At 33.3% G+C, this 14,452-nt stretch overlaps 1 protein-coding gene across 8 annotated transcripts in view; it reads left to right on the top strand.

Moving 5' to 3' along the window:
* Zmym4 (zinc finger MYM-type containing 4) overlaps positions 1-14,452 on the top strand; it is a 186,496-nt gene that overhangs the window by 115,324 nt on the left and 56,720 nt on the right. For 6 of the 8 annotated variants that reach the window (XM_047543837.1, XM_047543836.1, XM_047543834.1 and 3 more), the window contains 2 exons: positions 11,973-12,497; positions 14,155-14,216. The exons of 1 other annotated variant lie outside the window; for it this stretch is intronic. In XM_047543837.1, the coding sequence (XP_047399793.1) occupies positions 11,984-12,497; positions 14,155-14,216 (576 nt within the window). In that variant the 5' untranslated portion in view covers positions 11,973-11,983. Of the gene's footprint in view, positions 1-11,972; positions 12,498-12,802; positions 12,819-14,154; positions 14,217-14,452 lie in introns of those variants that run through there. One more of the 8 variants, XM_047543849.1, reaches the window with a different exon arrangement.

Below are 14,452 nucleotides of genomic sequence, written 5' to 3'. Positions count from 1 at the left end.
GTTTGCTACGTTCCCTGACTAAAAACCAAGATGAACATAGGGCTCACATAATTTGCTTGTTTTCTCAGAGCACTGTCTTGTTTATACTCTGAAAAGAATTGTTTTGTACATTTTGCCTTATTTTTAGTTATCTGCAGCAGATTTATTCATTCTATGAATAGTACCTCTACCATGGCTGGAAGTGGAGTGTTTCAGTCATTATTGTAGCTGGTGTCTGATTTACATTCTCTGTTCTTTTGAACTTAACTCAAGTACAGTTCTATAAGAATTGTCCCTAAGTGGTTTTCTGGACCTGATTAACTCAATATATTTCTCTAGCATGACGCCATTTGTATTCTGTGAACCATGCGTGGAAATATTCCTATAGGTCAGAGGCCAGCACACTCTTTTCATAGAGCCAAATAGTAAACTAGTTCTTGACTGTGGTGAGCAAATACTGTTTCTCTCTTCTTCCTCTTCTTCCTCTTCCTCATCCTCCTCTTCTTGATCTTCAAATATTTGTTTCTTTATCTGTTGATTGATTGATCTATCTATTGATTTAGTGGTGTTGGGATTTAACCCAGGGGCCTCGTGAGTTTTCATGACCCTTTGAAAATATAAAAGAATTTAAAAAATGCCCTTAGTCAAGGGCTGTAGTTCACCAGCTCTTATTCTAGATAAATGTTATTCAAAGATAATTCTTCAATTTTTCTTTAAAAATTAAAAAGAATTTTACTGACTGTTGCAGATACCATGAGCTAGTAGAAGTGGTATGTCTTGTGTTTAATGGTCTCATGAGAGTAACAAAATTATGTTGTCATAAACTTACTAATGTTATCAAGGGGAGAAAAAGTATAGGTTACTCTGTCTCTGCAGTTTAAAGGCTCTAAAAAAAGAGAATTTAAACATAGCTTTTTTTTCTTGCTTATAAAGTGTCAAGATTATTAGGTTCAGGACTTGGACAGATCTTTGTTTATCTAAATAGAGGGGGATACCAGGTAAATCTTGGGTGGCAATAAAGGAGAGGAAAAATAAAAATAAAAATTCCATTTTATAAATAACATAACTATGTTACAGAAATATTTTAATTAGAAGGAAGAATAGTAGGAATGCCTTTGGACTTGAAGATTAGAGCACAGTTGGAACTGTCTCTTCATACCTCTGTTTCTTCATCTATTGGCATAAGTGACTTTGGCTTTCATTTATTTTTATTTAAGTATTTTTTCTGCATATGAAAGTAATATGCTCTTCCAAATATTGGGGTGTTAAAATACATATAAAAGTTTTGGAGCCAGACATGGCAGGGTGGTACACACCTGTAATCCCAGTGGCTCAGGGCCAGGGTCTCACTATGTTGTTGAGGCTAGCTTTGAACTTGTGATCCTCCTCCTGCCTCAGCCTCCTGAGCAGCTGAGGTTACAAGTGTGTATCACATCACCCAGCTCAGTTACCCATTTTGAATATCACAAAACAGTAGGCGGGAAATATAATTGCCAGCTTAACAGGTAAGGAGAGCAAATCAGAGGTGAAATCACTTGTCAAAGTCATACTGCTGGTAAGCAGTGATGGCAGAATACAAATGCAGCAGTCTGGAATTAATCATTCTGCTAACCTGGCTCCCATCCTGTATCTTTATCATGCAGAATATAAAAGCAAGTAAATGTGCTTATATATAGGTGAATTATTAATTTTAAAAAGTGTTGCTTTGTTTTGTTAAAAACTGCAATAAAGAATTTTACCTATTAAGGCAAATCCATCAATGATATAATGTATGTACAAGGAAGTCATTAAGAATGACTTTTAAGAAAATTTGTACATACAAATGCACTTTAAACCTTATGTATTCAAATAAGTGTTAAACTGTAATATTGATCCTGGGTGGGGGGAAATTATAACAGCATGGCTCAAAATACTTCCTTCTGTTTTCTCTTTTTTTTTCCCCTAGTTTCTCTTAATTTATAAGAACCTGAAAACAGTTTTAATTATATGAGTGAATTTCATGCTTGACAGGATAATTCAGTTTAATCATTCACTATCTTGACTTGATAAGGCATCAAGTAACTTTTCAACTCATGCTAAAAAGACAGATGTGTACCCTAATTTAATCAAAAAGAGTGTTTCAGAGACTCTGAAGGCAGTGCCATACCAGAGATAAAAAACTTTTCGAGAGGCTGCTCAGGGCAGAGCATTTGCGTAGCATGTGTGAGATCCTGGGTTTAATCCCTGGTATTACAATAAATAAATATGTACATAAATAAACAAATCTAAACAAGGGCAGCATTATGGTAAAAAGTCACTGACCAGGGTGGCTACTTAAAAAAAAAAATGCATTTGGGTATGTAAGTCATGGCAAGTTCTTCAAAATGTAATTCATTTTATATTGATATTTAATATGCTGAAAGAAAATATCTAAAAACAATTAAATTTACTTTTATACCAGTTTCATTAAAATGACATTAACATATTAAAGTAAGGTATGAGAAGGGCATTTAAAGCCAGGCATGATGGCACACTCCTGTAATCCCAGCAGCTCTGGAGATTGAGGCAGGAGGATCAAGAGTTCAAAGCCAGCTCAGCAAAGGCAAGGTGCTAAGCAACTCAGAGAGACCTTCTCTCCAAATAAAATACAAAATAGGGCTGGGTATGTGGCTCAGTGTGTATGCCCCTGAGTTCAATCTCCAGTACCAAAAAAAAAAGGGGGGGGATATTTTTAAACAAATTAAATTTGAATATATAAAACAGTGAACAACACTTCTCCCTTTTGGAGATTTTTCTTTTAGCAGGATTTACTTTTAGATGCCTTAGGCCAACACACCAAATAGATAAATTGTCACCTATCTCAAAGACAAAATATCCTATAAATTAAGTATACACAATAGTAATGCAAAGTAATAATTATAAATAGAAGCACATAAATATTTAAAATTTATTAACAATAAGATCCCATTTATTAAATACTGTGTGCTAGACAATGTGCTATCACTGTCTTATTGAAATCCTAGGGAGCCAGATGTGGTGGCTCACACTTATAATCCAGCCTTTCGGGAGGCTGAGGCAGAATGTGAGTTCAAAGTCTGCTGTAACAATTTATCAAGGCCCTAAGCAACTCAGACCCTGTCTCTAAATAAAAATTTTAAAAAAGGTCTGAGAACATCGTTCATTGGTTAAACACCCCTGGGTTCAATCCCTGGTAACAACAACAAAAAAGTTTTGGAGGCAGTAAGTTCCTGTAAGTTCAGTGGTAGAGTGCTTGCCTAGCATGTGGAGACCCTGGACTCAATCCCCAACACTGCAAAAGACCAAAAAAAAAAAAAAGACACCAAGAAAACCTCACAGAAAACAAATAACTTTACTACATAAAATGTGATACTTTATTGTAGTCATGTGCTTCAACTTTAATAGGCCATTAACAATTTTTATGTACATGCTGAATATTTGGATCATTTTATAGCTACCTCTCATCTGATCATTACAAATATCAGTGATCATTCAGAAAAGTAAAATCTGTTGTCTGGACTTATCCTTTGAAGAACAAATGGTTATTTTATAAGATATTTTTATAATGTACTTAAAAATTATAATTTTTAGTTTATTTACTTTGTACAAGTAGACTTAAAATTGGTAAAATCAAATTCCTATCAAAAAATTTCAGGTGTCAATATCTGTTAGTTATCTTTTAGTAATGTATAAAATCAAATTGATCTAAATATTCCACTTGTGTCAAATTTTTAAAAATTTTTTGAAACATTGTTAGAAATATATTTTACATCGAGACTGTATATATTTGTGCACATTGTGTACACGTATCCACAAATGTTTCTTGTAGCATTGCTTATTGTAGTTCTGTATAGTGAACTTTTGCTTTCTGTTAGTTAATTTAAATGAAAATTCTGGCTGTGGTCCACTAATATGTTGATACCTGCAGTTTGAAAGTAGATTGAAACATATTCTACATCTTGTCCCATTTTCATGAAAAGTTAGTTTTCTCTTGGTCGCTGGCCTGTTGATAAATAAGTCTTTTTCAGCATATGGTAGTTTCCCAAACAAAATTCAGTATGCCTACCAAGAGTTAGTTTTATTTGTTCCCAAATTTGTTTATTAACTGTTAATATTTGTCATTGTAATTAAATATTTGGACTATGGCCTTTTTTACACAACTAAAGTCTTCCTTTGAAAAGTGAGACATTTTTTCTGTGAATAATTTGAATGCTTTCAAAACACTAGGTGAGTCAGTAAAAAGATGAATGTGTGAGTGACTTTATCATTCCACTTTAAAGAAACTTAATTGCAGTTATAAACATGATGTTAGAGTTGTGATTTATTCAAGAAGTCACGTTATCAAGGTTTTGACTGATCACCACGTGACTGCAAATGTGCTTCTATATGTCTCAAATAAAAATAAGCATTTAAGGCATTTATGTTTCATGTTTAATGATTTCTGGCTTTATATAAATGTTATTAGCTGTTGAACTATATTTGTGATCTTATAGTTTAAAGAGACTTATTATTTAGAAAATTGTATCATATTAAGTAGCCATAAAAATCAAATTATGAAATATTTCTGTGACAAAATGCTGATTTAAACTTTTATTTAGAATATATCACAGTCACCTCATTTTTATGTTTATTGTTTGTTTTTGCATTCCTAGTAGTTTTGAGAATCCCCTGCCCCCATTCTTTGTTCCTTTTTATAGCAGAGAAAGGTAGCAACCTCAGGAAATTGATAGAAAACCATGATTTCTGAAGTTGGAATTACAATTGACATTACTTTGTGACAGTTACACTTTAATTAAACAAAATAGGCAGAATTAAGTGTTATTATAAATGAAAGCAATAGCCCTTTTGCAATGTTCATTTGGTAATTGGATCTCTTAGTTGTTAGTATCTTAAAATGAAATGATTTTTGGACATAGTATAGAATTGTTAGTATACCATTAATGCAAGGATTAAGCATAAGAACAAGTAGTAGTAAAATTTGACTTTATCTGTCATCATGAATTTGCTCTTGATAGCAAACAAATATTCTACTTAAATCGGTTAAAATAACTTTATAATTTCTCTCCTAATTCTACCAATCTATATTTTACCCATTTTACTGATCATAAACTTTATTGCCCAATGACTTTTCTCCTGAATACATTAATTACTGTTTAATGAATCATTCCCATGAGCATATTACAAAGTTGAAATTTTTCTCCATTTAAAATTTTTTCTCACAAACAAAACAAAATAAAAATACAAGTTAAAAAACCTCTCTTTATTCCAGATTTTAGTTTAGTTTCAGCTTATTTTCTTTAATTCAGAGCACAATTTCTTTGAAGAGTTATCTGTACTTAATGTTTGTCAAGTTACCTTCTCTTTTTAAAGATTACCTCCTGCCTTCAGTTCTTAAGATAGAAGTTCATTTTAACTTTGCCAATATTAGTAATAAATTCTCAGTCTTCATTTTTTAGTCATGTTAGCATTCAATATATAGTTGGTTATTCTCTTTTTTCCCTCCTGCCTTCTGACTTGTCTCTCCCATCCTCACCCCCATCCCCTGCTGGGGATTGAGCTCAGGCTCTGGTGCTTAAGAGCAGGCACTTCACCACTGCATTTCCAACCCTGGCTGTTCTTGTCTTTTTCTGATCCCTTTCTTTCTACCAGATTTCTAGATGTTAAAATACCTCATGACTCTTGGCTGTTTTCCATTTGTAGTAAGTAAACTAATTAGGTGATCTTATCTAGTCATGTGGATTTTATACTATCTTCTACTTAGTATTCCCAATATTTTTTTCTCATTACTTGGCAGAAGTTTTATCTTTAACTACAGACTATTATATTCAAATGCCCTATTTCATTTTAAAAATTTTTTTTTGGTACTGGGGATTGAACTCAGGGTAGCTTTCCCTCCAGTTTCATCCCCAGCCCCCTCTTAAATTAAATTTTAATTAAATTTAATTAAAAATTTAAGAATTTAGTTTCGAAAGTGTCTCACTAAGTTGGCCAGACTGTCCTTGAATTTGCAATCTTTCTGCCTCAGACTTCTCAGCTTCTGGGATTAGACTTTCACTGGGCTCCAACTGCTTATATTTCCACTTGAAGATTTAATAAAGGCATCAAAACGAACAAGCCTACAACCAAACTATTCATCCTATTCTTTTTGGTTTGCTATTCCTTTAGTGTTCCTTTGTTAAGAAATGGAAACTTGTTATGTTATCCTTGACTTCTTTTATTCCCAGTGTTTCATATCAGGAAATGTCTCTACCTTCAAAGTATATCCAAATCTGATAACTTCTTTATGCCATTACTACCTTGACCCTAGTCACCAGTTTTTCCTTGAATTATTGCAGTAGCTTCCTAACCAGTCTTCCATCCTCTGTTCTTCTCCTCCTATAACATTTAACATGTAACACTCCTCTGGGATATGGAAGCCATATGTAAAACACAAGATCCTTATGTCAGTTTCTCTTCAGGAATTGTAAGTGACTTCCCTTCTCACTTAAATACTTCACAGTTTTTCTGTTATCTGCAAATATCTAATAGATCTATTCCTTCCCTGTTCATTTTTAGCACTTTTGCTCATTCAATTCTAGCATAATGTACTTGTTTTTCCAGAAACATGCCAAGCATCATGTACAGTATAGGAGAGGAAGAGATTCTTTCTTCCTTCCCCCTTAACCCTTATTCGGGCTTTTTGACTGGATCCAGGAACCAAATTAACTTAAGACTGATTAACAACAGCAGCAACAACAACAACCAAAAAAGCATACAAGTTTTAATAATTTTACACCTACATGAGGACCTTCACAAGAAAGTTAAATCCAAGTGACCAAAACAAGATGCTTTTACACTCTTTGCACATAGAACAATAAATTTGTAAATAGAAAAACCAGAACAAATGGATATCTGGATAAGTAAATTCTAGGAATGTCACTAAGAGTCAGACATATGGGAAGGGTTTAAATCTATTGGAACATCAGGGGCTACTCCAACAAGTTTATTTATTGAGGTTCATAGTACCTCCAATTTCTAGCCTATAGTGAGAAAAACTATTTTCTCCCCTAGTACATACAGGGAAGGTACTGCTTTTCAAAGAATTGTTATGGCTTGCACAGGTCAAGTGGCCCTTCCTGTAGCCACAGCTCCTGGGTGCTTTAGACTTGAAATCATTAATAAATCAATTTGGCATGTTTTGAGGTGGCACATCCTTAACTCCTGGAGTCTAAAACCTAGGAATCTTCCATGAGAAATTTGTGCTTTCAAGTTTTTGAGGTACTGTGGTCATTGTGCTGTTTTTCCCCCCATAGATCTGGGCTGTGAAACAGAATGCCCACGTGTTGTATGAACCACAAAGGTGACAAAAAATTGTTTCAAATAATTAATATACTTATCACCTTTTAACTGTGTAAGAGTTTAAGCAGCCTGCATATTTATTGTGTGGTAAGTACCAGAGTGCAAATTCAAATTAGGGGTTTTATCAGAAATTGACACCTAGGAAAGCTTTAAATCTCCGGTGCATTTTCTAGTAAGATTTTAAAAATTGGTAATAGATGCATGTGCTTCATAACTCAAAGTTAAAAGATCCTATGAAAAGTGAGTGTTTGTTGTCCTGCCATCCATGTTCATAGAAAATCAGTGAATGATGTTTTGTGCAGTGATAACCTTTATGTATGTATAATATTATATATATGCATATTTTTTCCTTTACTCATTAGATATCGGGAACTCAAAGTCACCTCATTCTTTTTTTTTTTTTGGGGGGGGGTGTTGGGGGAGTGGTTCTGGGATTGAACTCAGGGGCATTCAACTACTGAGCCACATCCCCAACCCTATTTCATATTTTATTTAGAGACAGGTTCTCACTGAGTTGCTTAGCACGTCAATTTTGCTTAGCCTGGTTGAACTCATGATCCTCCTGCTTCAGCCTCTTGAGCCACTGGGATTATAGGCAAGTGCCACCTCGCCCGCCAACCTCATTCTTTTTAACAACTGCATAGTATTATGTTGTAGCTGCCTTATGGACTATAATTAATTTATTCTCACTGATGAACAAATAGGCCCTTTCTCATCTTGTGCTGCTGTAGATGTTCTTTCATAGATGTTTCATGAGAGTATACCTGCAGGATAAATTCTTAAAAGGATTATTGTTTCAAGAGGTATATCTGTTTAAAGCATCATAAATATTGTCTAACTGTTCTTTATTAGTTTTGTATCAGTTTACATTCCTACTAATAGTGTCTGACTACAGGGTTTGGAAAATTAGTTTTTTGTTAAGGACCATATAGTAAATATTTTAGGCTTTGTAGTCCATGTTTGGTCTCTGTCACATACTCTTTATTTTTTGGCTTTGGGCCATAGTTGACAGTTTTGGTGTACAGTGTTATTGAAAGACTTACCAAAACTTTTTTTTTTTTTTAATTACCAACCTGCTGTGTGAACATGGTAGCTAACTCATTGCATTATTTCTTTTACTAACCCTTGGTATTTCCCTTCTTTGAAATGTTTGTTCAAATCCTTTGCCTTTTTTTTTTTTTTTTTTTTTTTTGCGGTACTGGGAATCTGAACCCAGGGCCTTGTGCTTGCAAGGCAAGCACTCTACCAATTGAGCTGTATCCCCAACCCCAAATCCTTTGCTTTTATCTATATATTTGGTTATGTATTTCTTTATTAAACTGTGAGTCTCTTTTTCTCTTAGACTCTGTTACCCTTTATGATATAGTTCAGTGAAATCTTTTCAGCCAGTTCATCCTTCTATCTTTTGATTTGATTTTTTGTAGTTATATTTGATCCTTTGTTTTTATTTAGTAAACTGGTATTTTAATTTCATTTTATCATTATGAAACTTGTTTAATCTTTATGACTTAAAAATAATTCATGGTTTCTTAAAAAAAAAATTAGGATATCCAAACTAGGTGCATATGGAAGTTATTTTAGTGTGGGTTAGGGATCTGATTTTTTTCCAGGTGATTATCTTTTTTTTTCCAATACTGCATCCTGAATTTAAATGTAGAGGTAGAAAAAATTGCTTGCAATATTGCTTTTTAATATTGATTTCTCATCTACTGTAGAACTTAAACTGCAGGTCTTTTTTTTTATTATTGTATACAAATGGGATACATGTTGTTTCTCTATTTGTACATAGAGTCAAGGCATACCATTTGTGTAATCATACGTTTACATAGGGCAATGATGTTTGATTATTTTTTTCCCTTCCCCCCCACCCCTCCCACCCCTCTTTTCCCTCTATACAGTTCTTCTTTCCTTCATTCTTACCACTCTCCTTATCCCTAACCCTAAACCTAACCCTAAACCTAATGCTAACCCCTCCCACCCTAAACTGCAGGTCTTATAAAATGCATTTAATTTATGGAATAGAGAGCATATGCTATGTGGCCTGCTAATAAGGATAAACTGTTGAAGAGAAAAGGCTCTAACCCTGACCTTTAGGTGCTTACAGTCTGGTAGAGTTTGTGTGTGTGTGTGTGTTATACACACTGTTTATTTGTATTTTCTTCCTAATCTTCTCTTGTTATGAGAATTTGCAAATAAATGGAAAAATTAAAAGAATAATGCAATGAATATCTATAGTATTATTCCCTCTGTCTTCTCCGTCCTTGCTGCTTCTGTGTGGGATACTGTGAGAAAGTAAGTTACAGGCATGATGATGACTATAAATTCTTAAGTGCACATATCCTTTAAGATTTTAGCATATGTTTTACCATTTGTTGTCTGAATTTATTATTATTTCAGAAAGTAGGAGTGATTTTTTTGGTTCAGTATTTCTTCATTTATTAGCAAGCATTCTTCTCATATATTAAACAAAAAAATTTAATCTTTTATGTCTTCTGACATCATTATGAACTTGAAAGTTTTATTTACCATTACCCTATTTTCTAATTTTCCATTTTATTGTTTTTTTCTAGCTCTGAGGAATAGAAATTATAATCATCTTTTTATCCTTGGTACCTAACACAGTGTTTACCACAGAATATGTGTCCAATGAGTGAATCAATATTTTAGGAAAGGGGCGCTATTGAAGAATCTCATGGAGGGAATAATATGAAATGATTAATGTTTTAGATAATTCTGGTGTGTCTATAATTCTCATTTGAGTACATCCACACAACTGGGATACTAATTAGAATAAGACATATCCCACGTTTGTATCAATATGTCAAATAACACATTATGTCCCTACTGCATAAAATAACCGTCATATATAACTAAAAAGATCAAATAAGAATAAATAAACTTATCATTTGGACTTTTAAAAATATTTTTACAGACTGCATTTTGATTGATTGTACACAAATGGGGTACAACTTTTCATTTGTATGGTGTACACTATGTAGATTCACACCATTCGTGGAATCATACATGTACATAGGGTAATGAAGTCTGTCTCTTTCCACCATTTTCATACTTCACTGTTTCTTATTAGTTCTGGTTTGCCTATTCATGGACCAATTAAGTGTATACTGGGCCTAGGGTTTGTAAGAATATAATTGTTTCCTAGATGATTATATGGATTGAGTTAGTTTACTGTCAAAGATACTGCAGTAGGACAGCAAGAAATTTGAAATATTAGAATTAGGCGCTGAATGTAAGAGATATATTTGAGGGAGATTAAAAGAGTTGACAGAAATTGTTCAGGGGAGAGGAGAATTGGAGCAGTTCTCTTTTGTATCTTGAGAAGTTGCTATTTTGGAGCAAGTGAGGGAAATACAAGAAGCATTATCTTGGAATAGGTATAGGATGAGTTTGAGTTTAGAGTTACTAAGTTGGAATTCCTTAGGAATCTATGTACAAAGGAGATAATTAAATATAGATATCTGATTCTTAGGAGAATGTCTAAGCTAAAATAATTAGAAAGTCAGTAGCAAAAGTCAAGGCTATTTAAGTGAATAAAATATTTTAATTTGAGTGAAATAAGATAACTAGAATTCTGGAGATAAGCTAATATTGAAACTATGAACAGGAAAAGGGATAGGAAATAAGTTAATATTAATAGCCCAGTTAGAAAGGTGAGAAGAAATTCAGTTTCAAAGAAACCAGAAGAATTTTATGCAGTAGGGACATACCCACAAATGGATTGAACATAATCAGCTGGTCTTGATGCTAATGTTATTAATGAGAGTAGTTTCAGTGGAAAGTTGGGAGCTGATTATATCAAGTTCAAAAGACTGGTGATTTGGGAGGTGAAGTAGAAATGAACTAATGTAGACTTCTTTCTACAAGTTTGTGTAGGAAAGGTAATTGAGGGCAGTATAGGGTTGGGGGGGGTCTTTTTTTTTTAATTTTGGAATGGGAGAGACCTTAGCATATAGTTATAAAGAGTAAACAGACTTTTTTTTTTTTTTTAAAAGAAAATTCTAGGATGGCTGAATTTTATTTTTATGTTTACTTACTTAATTTTGTAAATATTACCTGTGTTAAGTCTGAGTTAGTGTTAACAGAAAGGCAATGGAACTCTTTAGACCAAAGTCCTGGGTTCTAGTGTAGAGAGTATGCTGGGTAGCTGAATCCAGAATTGTAAAGTTACATTTATCACTTTATATTCCGTTCTCTGTTTCAGTCACTGTGTTAGTAGGTTCTTTATCTTTCACTAATTCTCACCATAAATTAATCTCCAAGGTGAGTATTATGCCGTTTTATCTATAGACCCTTGAGAGTTTACTTTTCAGGATCACAGAGCTTTTCAGGATCATGGTATGAGTACAACCCAGATGTGTCTGATTCTGAAGTTGGTGCTCTTTTCTCTATGTCACTTTGTCTTCCTTTCTAATCTAAAGTAGTTTTTCAAGTTTTGGCTCTCCATTTCTTTTAACTGTCAGATAGGGATAATCATATCTGTCACACCTATATCCAAGTGTTAAATGAATACTATGGTTATATTATCTATTTTGTTTGAAAAGAAAAAATACATATATTTGGCTAACTACCAGACAGACCTTATAATTGTGGTCATTCTTAGCACTATTATTTGTCTAAACAGTATTTTACTTTTTAAGGTGGTGGTATCATGGATACAGAAATGTCTGAAGATATAGACCACAACTTAACTCCTACCCTTGACAGCATGTCTTATGGAATGCCGAATCAAACAGGATCTGAAAATTCATTGCTGGATGAAGATGATTATTTTTTGAACTCTGGGGATCTTGCAGGAATTCCAGTCGTTGGTAGTGACAATGAGGATGAACAGGATTTTAGTTCAAAGGACAATCTTGTTTCTTCAATTCATACTGATGATAGCTTGGAAGTAGAGAGAAGAGTCACACAGCATGAATCAGACAATGAAAATGAAATACAAATTCAGAATAAATTAAAAAAAGACTTGCCTAAACAGTTTGATCAGGTTTCTGTCTTTAAATCAATACGGAAAGATTTTAGTCTAGTAAGAGAAAACAGCAAAGAGACATTTTCTGGAAAGGAGAAAAATAGAGACCTAACTTATCATGAACGTGAAAAACGGTTGGATAAACCCCATAAAGATTTGGATTCAAGGTTGAAAAGCAGTTTTTTTGATAAAGCAGGTAATAATTGTTGGAAAGCACCATGAACACAGTAACAAAGTACTGATAATAATATAGCTTTTTATTACTTTGATGTTAAGTGAATATGAAAAGTTAAATTCATTGTAAGCTTGTCATTTTTCTTTTATCCTTGTTCTTTGCAGAGTGACTGAATTTATCCCAGTAACTTTTGGTAATGGTATAAATGGTTGAAAAATAGCTCTAAACTTCATTTCTCCTTCCCCTGGTTGCAGTATTTTGATGAAAAGGCAAGATACTTGAATCACCTGTTCATTTTCTTTGAACATTGGAACCTGAAGTTGGATTTAACTTCTTTGTGCTGTAAGCACTAATTCAAACTGCTGTCCCACCAATTAGTGTAGAAAGATTTAAAAAAACAAAAATCTATTTTATGTTTTAGAAGTTTCTTGAGGCTCCTGTTGAGTCTCTTTGCCCAGTGCAACAAATGTTAGCTTCAGTACCATTCTTGAATATACCACATATTTTCTTCTATGCCTTTCTTTATTCTTGCTGTTCCATTTGTCTGTATGTCATTTTCTCTTTGTATATGTGCCTATAAAAGTGCCTCTTACTCAGTGATGCCTAACTCATAAACCTTTTCTACTCTGTCATCATTCCTAACTGCTCTATATCAAGACTGAATTGTTTTCTTATCTGTATTTCCACAACATTTTGTTTCTGCCCCATTTGTAGTACTTACCACACAATATGATAGTTGTTTTTTGTTGTTATTGTTTTTGTTTTTTCTTTACCTATCAGTGCAGGAGTTTTTTGAGAGCTGGATTGTATCTTTCTCATCTTTGTATTCTTGGGGCCTAACCTGGTGCAGTGAAAATTGTAATCCTTCCACAAATGTTCAAGTGATGGGAAGGAAAGCCAAGTACACCCTGCCAATTATTATGTTTCTTTTGACAATGCTAGTTAATATTATAGTTAAAAGAACAAAGTAGTATTATTTATAAGGAAAATTATATACAAGGTTCTGTAAGGATATACTGTGTTTTTGATTTGTGTAATTCAGTATATATTTTCAGTATCCCTATAGAGGATATTGAAAATTATAGGAGTCCTTTTTTCCGAAGGAACATATTGTCTAGTAGTAGAAGGGGCAAGACATCAAATAGCTGAGTTTGAATGACCAGTTGAATAGCTTAAGATTTAATTTATTATTAAAGGCAATATTAGAAGAGTTTATCATAAGGCAATATAAGATTTCTTTCAAATAGCTGAAACATTGTGTTCTGAGGATTCTTAGGAGAGATATTTCTTAACCTAGTGAACAGGGCAGGTAGTGTTTTATAGAGGAGAGGTGAATTTGAACTAAGCAGAGTCTGGAAAATTATAAACATTAGGATAGAGGAGACTTAAAGTGGAATTAGCAGAAATGAATGGAGAACAAACACAAGTAATTTTCAGAGCACAGTGAATAAAGGAGCAAGGAAAAGAAGTGAGGTAATGCTAAAAGGTAGGTGAGGCCAGATTGTGCAGAATTGTGAGTGAAACTTCCCTTTTGGGTGTTCTTTGGGACCCAGTTCACTCTAATGAGCTTATTTGTTAGAAAAGAGAGGTGATTATCAAATGATAGCTTTTTAGGTCACTTTTAATAAGATTTGTTATTCATATACATGTATTTGTTTGTTTGTTTTTCTTTCAATAGCTAATCAAGTTGAAGAAACATTACATACCCATTTACCACAAACCCCAGAAACAAACTTTAGGGTAAGTTTTCAGTGTGTATGTAGATTGCTGTTAACTGTGGCAAGTGTCAAACTTTTCTTTATGTCACTTTCTACTCTAACTATATGTGTTAGGTAGAACGCTGATTTTTTTTTTTTTTTTTTTTTAATTTGCTTTATTATTTGGGTAAGGACATATTTGGAGACACTCTACAAAGCCTCAGCTCTTAGGTGCTTTATTTATATTTGATATTTAGACCTATAGCACATTTACTTTTA

This window comes from Sciurus carolinensis, chromosome 1 (assembly GCF_902686445.1).
Source record: "Sciurus carolinensis chromosome 1, mSciCar1.2, whole genome shotgun sequence".
Classification (NCBI taxonomy): domain Eukaryota; kingdom Metazoa; phylum Chordata; class Mammalia; order Rodentia; family Sciuridae; genus Sciurus; species Sciurus carolinensis.
Note: the sequence above shows the minus strand (reverse complement) of the source record. Positions and strands in the feature narration are given on the sequence as shown.